At 35.0% G+C, this 9,206-nt stretch overlaps 1 protein-coding gene across 1 annotated transcript; it reads right to left on the bottom strand.

Annotated features, from left to right (window-relative positions):
- Positions 1 to 414: 414 nt before the first annotated feature.
- LOC143256462 (uncharacterized) lies at positions 415 to 7,806 on the bottom strand. Its single transcript, XM_076513728.1, has one exon. The coding sequence runs from the start codon at positions 6,860 to 6,862 to the stop codon at positions 2,237 to 2,239; it is 4,626 nt and encodes a 1,541-aa protein (XP_076369843.1). The 5' UTR covers positions 6,863 to 7,806; the 3' UTR covers positions 415 to 2,236.
- Between the last annotated feature and the right edge of the window lie 1,400 nt (positions 7,807 to 9,206).

Below are 9,206 nucleotides of genomic sequence, written 5' to 3'. Positions count from 1 at the left end.
ATTTAAACGAACATACTTTGTTAAAAGCAGTACTGAGCTTTGAACACTTAAGAATAAGTTCTTTTATTTAAATAGTTGATTTGAAATAAATGTTGCAGTAATATGTATAAATAATGCTTGAAACATACTTCAGTTTCATATTTCTCAGTATCTAGTTTCATATTTCTCAGTATTTAGTTTCATATTTCTCAGTATTTAGTTTCATATTTCTCAGTATCTAGTTTCATGTTTCTCAGTATCTAGTTTCACATTTCTCAGTATTTAGTTTCATATTTCTCAGTATTTAGTTTCATATTTCTCAGTATTTAGTTTCATATTTCTCAGTATCTAGTTTCATGTTTCTCAGTATCTAGTTTCATATTTCTCAGTATTTAGTTTCATGTTTCTCAGTATCTAGTTTCATATCTCTCAGTATTTAGTTTCATATTTCTCAGTATCTAGTTTCATATTTCTCAGTATCTAGTTTCATATTTCTCAGTATCTAGTTTCATATTTTCTCAGTATCTAGTTTCATATTTTCTCAATATCTAGTTTCATATTTCTCAGTATTTAGTTTCATATTTCTCAGTATCTAGTTTCATATTTCTCAGTATTTAGTTTCATATTTCTCAGTATTTAGTTTCATATTTCTCAGTATCTAGTTTCATATTTCTCAGTATTTAGTTTCATATTTCTCAGTATCTAGTTTCATATTTCTCAGTATTTAGTTTCATATTTCTCAGTATCTAGTTTCATATTTCTCAGTATTTAGTTTCATATTTCTCAGTATTTAGTTTCATATTTTCTCAGTATCTAGTTTCATATTTCTCAGTATCTAGTTTCATATTTTCTCAGTATTTAGTTTCATATTTTCTCAGTACTTTCTTCATAAACGTGAACGTATCTGTGATCGATATCCTTTGATTGGTCCGTACTACGAAGATTTGGTACAGAATATACACAGCACGTGTCTACCACGGGTTTGTTTTTAAGTAAGTCATTGTACCTTCCACGGCTGAGAGTGACATCTACTCTATACTTTCTGTTATAATTCTGACGTCTCTGATATGCCAGTCCACAATGATATGATCACGAAGTCATCTACATCATTATGTCTACGAGAACACTGATACATGTTTGCGACATTACCAATGACAGCCCGTGGGGAGAGGTTTCACGTCTTGAGCAGTGTCACTGATAATCGCAGCTTCAACCGCGATCTCTTATGACGTCTGCTGACACAGTGAAAGAGAGCTCTATACCCAGTACAGTGAAAAAAAAAGTCAAATTTTCTATCAAATCTCCTTAGGTACAACTGCTAGCTATTGTAACTGCAGGAAGAATTTTTAGATGCTACATTTCATGTTACAACGGTATTGCGTAGAGACTAGCAATACTTGATATGAATCGCTTTATGAGCTACAGTTTAATGCTTTGTTAACGGGATACGGGATGAAAGAATGTGAAAGAAAGGCATATTTTCTTACAACATAAAATGAATAATTGAACCTCGCGATAGTTCTTCTCTCTTGTTAAATAGGAATTATTATTTGTTGACAGAAGAACATTGATTTGCAGAGTAAAATACAAACATTTTACACAATCATACATTTATATATTTTAAAATACAAGCATGGATCATTTTACACAAACATGCATTCATATATTTTAAAATTTTACACTAGGAAAATAAATAAGATTTTCTGTTGTTCATTGTCCTTTTTTAAAATCTGTGAATGTTATATTGGCTAATGGCTCTGGGTCAGGTTAGTTTACGGTTGTAAAATGCAGTTTGTTACTTAATCAAACCATTCATCATCATTAAACTATAACATTTACTTATATTATACTGGAAAAACATTTTTATTACGTGATGTTCAAACCTCAACTTCACAAAAGTTTTATTCTGTGTGCATGTAGATTTGCAATAGGGGTCACGATTTTTCCGTTTCACTTCCATTTCCCGTCACGAAGAACTATATTTTTCCCCATTCTCAGGGTGTGGATATGACGTCATGAATACATCACACGCGGGTCTCATGCACTGGCGCCACGGGTAATCGGCTAGTAAACTACTAACTACAATACAATACAATGGAAAGTTACGTTTAAATTATCGTACATATCTCTTGTTCATCACTTAACTAGAGCATCACTAATGGTACTACAACATTACTAACTCGGATCTATTCAGGAATTACTTCTCATTAAGTCATTTCTCAGTTGCAATATAACATTCAAATATAATATTTGAATTTTAAACTAGAATTTCGTCTTTATCAAATATTGGACATTTGCAACGTTCTCCTTTGATTTGCTTTCTTTTCATGACACATTTTTCTTGAACGGTTGTTGGTTCAGTTTGGCATGCTTGATCGACGTGGAACAAGTTTCCTACCGAGTCCTTAAAAAGTCCACTGTCACCCTTCTGCAAATGCTTTATGCTTACAATATGACTTTTTTTCATTCTTAAAAGTGGAGTAAAGAAGTCTCTTTTTTCAATAAAGGGTGTTTCTTTGGCACTTCTTGACCTCCTTAATTGTCCAAGATCATTTGCTGGGGAGATCATCCCAACCACTGAAAGTTCGTACCCATTTGAATCTTTGACGTGCTCAAGAAGCCCAACACAGTTTTTCTTTGTCGTTGAACATTCATCGGGCAAGCTTATAAATCTTTTGAGTTTGTTTATGTCCGTCAAAGATTGGCTAAATGGTGATTTTTTAAAAGATGTTTCCAAGGGAAAATGATTTTTATCAATAACAGGGTCTTCTTGGGTAAACTGTAGATCAAGGTAAATCGCGGAGTCTGGAGTTATGTCTTCTGTTCCACAAGCAACATTTACATGTTCCACATTTGTCGTGCAGGGTAAGTCCAGGTTTAGCTGGAAATCGTGATGTCGCTGCACTGATGAAACTACTGGAGAGAAATTTTGCCCCATTGGATCAGCAAATTTGTTGATAAAAGTCATTTCATCATTGACTTCCCCAAACAAAGTTTGAGAAACGTTGACCGAAACTCCCACAGAATGGTTATGGAAGAAAGCCACATTAAAACTATTATCCGCACTTTCAGAACTACAAGTGCTTCCTTGTTTCCTTGAAACAAAATCAAGAACACTATTTGAGTGTTCGGTTTTCAGTGCTACGTTACTTAGTTGTTCTGGAGACAACTCAACGCTGTTGTCAGTGGTGTCCAGGCTCCAACGGCTCATTCTTTTAAACCGCGAATGATAAAAGCCAGTCCGAAAGAATGGAGAAAGGGATGCTTGTACAAAGTCATCTTCACACAAGGTATGCATGCTAGAACCAGCATTAGCCCTGATGGAGTCGTTTTCATCATAGCAGCTTTTTTCTTCAGGAAGTTCATCTTCACTGATATCTAATTGTTGTTCTCTACGGAATCGGATGTAGCCCTGATCTAGGTACAACACAGAAGTAAACCCTCTTTCCATAGGTTTTCTTTGAGGGACTATAAGCTTTAGGGGTTCAGCACCACTGTTATTTTTATACACTTGGCTGGCAGTCTGTTTTGACATATCAGGAGATAAAAGAGTAGGCGCACTTGGGTTTGTCTGCCATTGTAACTTATCGCTGTGAACTGGGACTCTCGTGGAATTTTCAGATTCAATGGTAAAAGATAAGATCGTAGGTAAAGAGCTGGTGTGATTTAGTGGTCTTGGCCCTTCCAGTGGTGTGGTAGAAAAAACGACATTAGACTGACCTTGATAGTTAGCAGAGTAAAAAGGGAAAATTTCACTTTCAACTTCCTCATTCTCGGAGGAGCAACAGCAAGCAAATACACTAGTGGAAGTTTGGAAGAAGAAACTATAGCATTTGTGTTTACCTGGTTCCAACTGTCTCATTGGAAGAGTTACAATGAAAGAAATGGTAAGGCAAACTAAAAGCTCTAATAAACGAGCACAAAGTTGATAACCCCACCAAGCCCACAGCTCAGGCTTTTCAGTCCTGAAGACGTCATACACATAAATTATCCCAAACATGTGTAGGGCTACCAATAGAGCATTGAAGACTGCAGTTACTGTAGTTAACCGAACAGCGAGACAAAGATTTGATTTTGGGAGTCTTCTTGGCAGCTGAGCACCCTCAATATGAAGTCTAGTTAAAGCAACTCGAACCATCTTACCTTCCTTTCTAACTGCTGATGTCTGAAGCTTCCTGATGGAGTGAAAATATCCTACTGTTAATGTCATGGCCCACAAAAGCTCTGAAATTTGTCGAGTTAAAAGCAACAGTTTCTTTGCTAAACCCAAACCGTGTAAAATGTCTGTTGAAATGCAGACGGTAGACTGAAAAAATAAAATTCCTGCTAAGAAACACGAATTCTGGACACGTTTTGGTAAAACCTTGATTTCTGTGACTTGTATCAGAGCTAAACATAAAACAGCAAAAGCTGACGTAACGCAAAGAAAGCCACTATTGAGTATGAAATAATTCATTACTGGGAAATAGAAACCCTGTGTGTTATATGGGTTAAAGAGTAAGTACAATACTCTGATAATTCCCATGACAAAAATAATCAAACTAATACTGATGAAATAACTATTATAAAACAGTTTTTCAAACCTTCTTAGCCTCAAGATGCTTAAAAACGAATACAGTGCTAGCAATCCAAATAGTGAACCTGTGAAATAAACGTGGAATCCCCACGCAAATCCCCATAATTTATTTTGCGATGTACCCCAACCTGAAAAATTTCTTAAGGAATGTTCCCCGTTTCTAGTCACGTAATTTGCATGAATAATTTCTTTTGAAGTCTCTGTATTTTGTTCGTCTTGAAAGTTAAGAAAGGTGCTCGATTCCTCGTCTCCTGGTAAACTGTCGACAATGACAGATGTAAATAATTTTACAGAATTATCTTGTTGGTCACTCTGTAAATGTAAAGTTGACAAATGGTGTTCTAAACCTTGTTCTGAACTTGAACGTGAAATGTTTGCCACAACAACTGACGTTGATTTTGGCGATGAAAATTGTGATGTATTTTTGTAATGTTTTGGGGGGTGTTTGAGAGAATACGTCGGTGATATGGTAAGATGTTCTTTCACTGAGAAGTTTATTTTACTTCGACGTCCTGCTTTGGTTCTAACCGCAGAAAATCGACTAGTATGTGGAGAAAACTTTTTATCATCTGTCGAAGGAGAAAGTTCTGCTTCATCAGTCATTTCTAGATCCAAATCCGAAACTTTTTTTCTGGTGCTATTGAACAGTTTATCATTAGTTATATCTGATTCCATTTCCAATAGCTGTCTGAGTCTATTTCCTACACCACTGGTGAAGTTCCGATGTATGGGTAAGATATGAAATTGATTGTTCGTAATTAATTTCGTTTTCACAACACCTTGTTTATCATAACTAAGCGAAACTGGCTGGGATCTCAATGAATGAATAAAAGACAGCTTGTTTTGGTGACTCATGTTTCTATTCAAAGACTCTATTAATATAAATAAGCAATTACGATGTTTCAGTGAAGATTTTTCACGCGCACTGGACATACCTGCCCCAAAGTGATTTGTCATGTTATACTGGGACTTAAGTTTCTTGATTATAATCGAACCACTTGCAGTAATAAGATCCGAAGAACTGTGAAGTCGTATGTTCGTGTAATTATGGATACTTTCTTTAAACTGTATAGTAGAGTTCCTTTGCAAATTACTGGTTTCAGTTAAACTAGAGTCATCTTTGCTAATATAACTCATAAACTGGCACTGCCTTCTGAGCTTTTGGATTATGTCGGAGATATATGTTTGACTCGTAGTGTTATATTTTACGTCAGGCTTCCTAGTAATATTGGAGACATACATCCCAAGGTGTCTTCTGGAGTTATATTTTACTCCCGATTTTCGAGTATTATTGGAGAAGTATTCTCTAAGGAGACTTTTGGAAGTATAATACAGTGCAGATTTTGGGAGGGCATTGAGTATGGTCGATCCAGAATAGTTCGTATGTTTACTTCCTGTTGGAAAGAGTTTAGAAAAGTTGGATTGGGAGGTAACATTCCGTTCAGGGTAGGAAACCCCAGAAGTCGTTTTGATGTTCACACTTCTGTGTGGTCCATTGTAATTTGTAATCTTCCAAGTGCTAGGTGATAGTGTGCTGAAAATATCATTTTCTTCGTCACTCGGCCATGTTTTATTCTCAGTTATGTTATCATTAGATCGAGAGGACAACTTTATTTGATATGAGACAGCGTAATCAACTTTATAATCTCTCTTGGTGTCTGATTCTTTACGAGATAAGAAGCTGCGGTTATAACTTGTTGTACCATCGTTTGACCATCTTTTCTTATGAACTCCTGTTTCTTTTGTGCTGTATGGAAATGTAGACTTATTCTGGTCTTGTGGTTGGAAATCGTAGTGGCTGGACAGAGATACACCAGAATGTATAACATTATTTTCATCATCTCCTAAAGTAATTAACCCAGTTTCTTTATCCTTTGCTTTGTTATCTAAAAAGTTATTCAATTCAGAACGACTAATATTTTCATCCTCTAGATATTTAACAGTAAAACGGTCCTTTACTGCTTCATATAGATGCAGCTTTGGGTTACCTCTAAGGCTGGCATGCCCATCCTTATAATTATCCTCAAGCTGCGATGAATCAAAGTGCTCAAGGTTACCTTGCGGTATCAAAAGAGTTTGTAATTCTGTAGATGGCAGTGCAGTAGAAAAACTTGTATCGATTTTAATGCGCTTATTACTAACGCCTCTTATTTCTTGGCGATTTTTTTCAGCACTGGAATAATAAAAGTTCTGTGGTGGTGAATAGTTATTTATTGGCAGAAAGCCGTTTAAATTATCAGGAACGTGAACACTTCCCAGGTTATGTACAACTAAAAAAGCTAATATCCATAAAATTAATCTTCTCATTGTAACAGTTTCGATGTGAAGCCTTCACTGGACCTTCTGAATTTATGTTTAAAATTCTGCTTATAACCAGGAATGTCTCACAGTTAAACCTTTTCTGTTACTAATGCATCAGACTGTCCAATGAGGGATATGTCAAACACTTAAGAACTTTTCTGTTACTAATAACCAGACTGTCCAGTGAGGGATATGTCAAACAGTTAAGAACTTTTCTGTTACTAATACACCAGACTGTCCAATAAGGGATATGTGAAACAGTTAAGAACTTTCCTGTTACTAATACACCAGACTGTCCAATGGGGGATATGTCAAACAGTTAATAACGTTTCTGTTACTAATGCATCAGACTGTCTAATAAGGGATATGTCAAACAGTTAATAACTTTTCTGTTACTAATGCATCAGACTGTGCAATAAGGGATATGTCAAACAGTTAAGAACTTTTCTGTTACTAATACACCAGACTATCCAATAAGGGATATGTCAAACAGTTAAGAACTTTTCTGTTACTAATGCATCAGACTGTCCAATAAAGGATATGTCAAACAGTTAATAACTTTTCTGTTACTAATACACCAGACTATCCAATAAGGGATATGTCAAACAGTTAATAACGTTTCTGTTACTAATGCATCAGACTGTCTAATAAGGGATATGTCAAACAGTTAATAACTTTTCTGTTACTAATGCACCAGACTGTCCAATGAGGGATATATCAAACAGTTAATAACGTTTCTGTTACTAATGCATCAGACTGTCCAATAAGGGATATGTCAAACAGTTAAGAACTTTTCTGTTACTAATACACCAGACTATCCAATAAGGGATATGTCAAACAGTTAAGAACTTTTCTGTTACTAATGCATCAGACTGTCCAATAAAGGATATGTCAAACAGTTAATAACTTTTCTGTTACTAATACACCAGACTATCCAATAAGGGATATGTCAAACAGTTAAGAACTTTTCTGTTACTAATGCATCAGACTATCCAATAAAGGATATGTCAAACAGTTAATAACTTTTCTGTTACTAATACACCAGACTATCCAATAAGGGATATGTCAAACAGTTAATAACGTTTCTGTTACTAATGCATCAGACTGTCCAATAAAGGATATGTCAAACAGTTAATAACGTTTCTGTTACTAATGCATCAGACTGTCTAATAAGGGATATGTCAAACAGTTAATAACTTTTCTGTTACTAATGCACCAGACTGTCCAATGAGGGATATATCAAACAGTTAATAACGTTTCTGTTACTAATGCATCAGACTGTCCAATAAGGGATATGTCAAACAGTTAAGAACTTTTCTGTTACTAATACACCAGACTATCCAATAAGGGATATGTCAAACAGTTAAGAACTTTTCTGTTACTAATGCATCAGACTGTCCAATAAAGGATATGTCAAACAGTTAATAACTTTTCTGTTACTAATACACCAGACTATCCAATAAGGGATATGTCAAACAGTTAAGAACTTTTCTGTTACTAATGCATCAGACTGTCCAATAAAGGATATGTCAAACAGTTAAGAACTTTTCTGTTACTAATACACCAGACTATCCAATAAGGGATATGTCAAACAGTTAAGAACTTTTCTGTTACTAATGCATCAGACTGTCCAATAAAGGATATGTCAAACAGTTAATAACTTTTCTGTTACTAATACACCAGACTATCTAATAAGGGATATGTCAAACAGTTAATAACGTTTCTGTTACAAATACACCAGACTATCCAATAAGGGATATGTCAAACAGTTAATAACGTTTCTGTTACTAATGCATCAGACTGTCCAATAAGGGATATGTCAAACAATTAAGAACTTTTATGTTACTAATAACCAGACTGTCCAGTGAGGGATATGTCAAACAGTTAAGAGCTTTTCTGTTACTAATACATCAGACTATCCAATAAGGGATACGTCAAATCGTTGAAAATGGCTGATATGTCAAACAACTATTATTAATCGAGTAAAATGCAAGTCAGGGATGTATCAAAGAATTAAGACCTTTCTCCTTATGATCATGACAGTTCACCCGGGAATATTTCAATCGGTTAAAACTCTTCTATTGCAAATCATATAGTATATGACAAATGATGTTTCCATGCATCAGAGATTACACTGCAAGCAGAACGTTTCATTATCAAGGGTCTCACAATTCGTTGGCGACATTCTAGATAATTTGACCATAAGACCCAGAAATTAAACAGTTCCTTTCCAGTATACAATGGTGCTCACAGGATCACAGTACATAAATCTGGAAATACAAAAACACTTCAGTTAAAAAGAAATTACAAAATAATTACGTAATATTTCTTAAGATCGTATAAAGAAAAA

This window comes from Tachypleus tridentatus, chromosome 7, assembly GCF_004210375.1.
Source record: "Tachypleus tridentatus isolate NWPU-2018 chromosome 7, ASM421037v1, whole genome shotgun sequence".
Taxonomy (NCBI): domain Eukaryota; kingdom Metazoa; phylum Arthropoda; class Merostomata; order Xiphosura; family Limulidae; genus Tachypleus; species Tachypleus tridentatus.
The sequence above is the reverse complement of the archived record's forward strand: the minus strand, read 5'-3'. Positions and strand labels throughout refer to the sequence as shown.

Excerpts from the sequence above, each read along its gene's own strand:
- LOC143256462 (XM_076513728.1), bottom strand. The coding sequence starts at position 6,862 with ATGAGAAGATTAATTTTATGGATATTAGCTTTTTTAGTTGTACATAAC.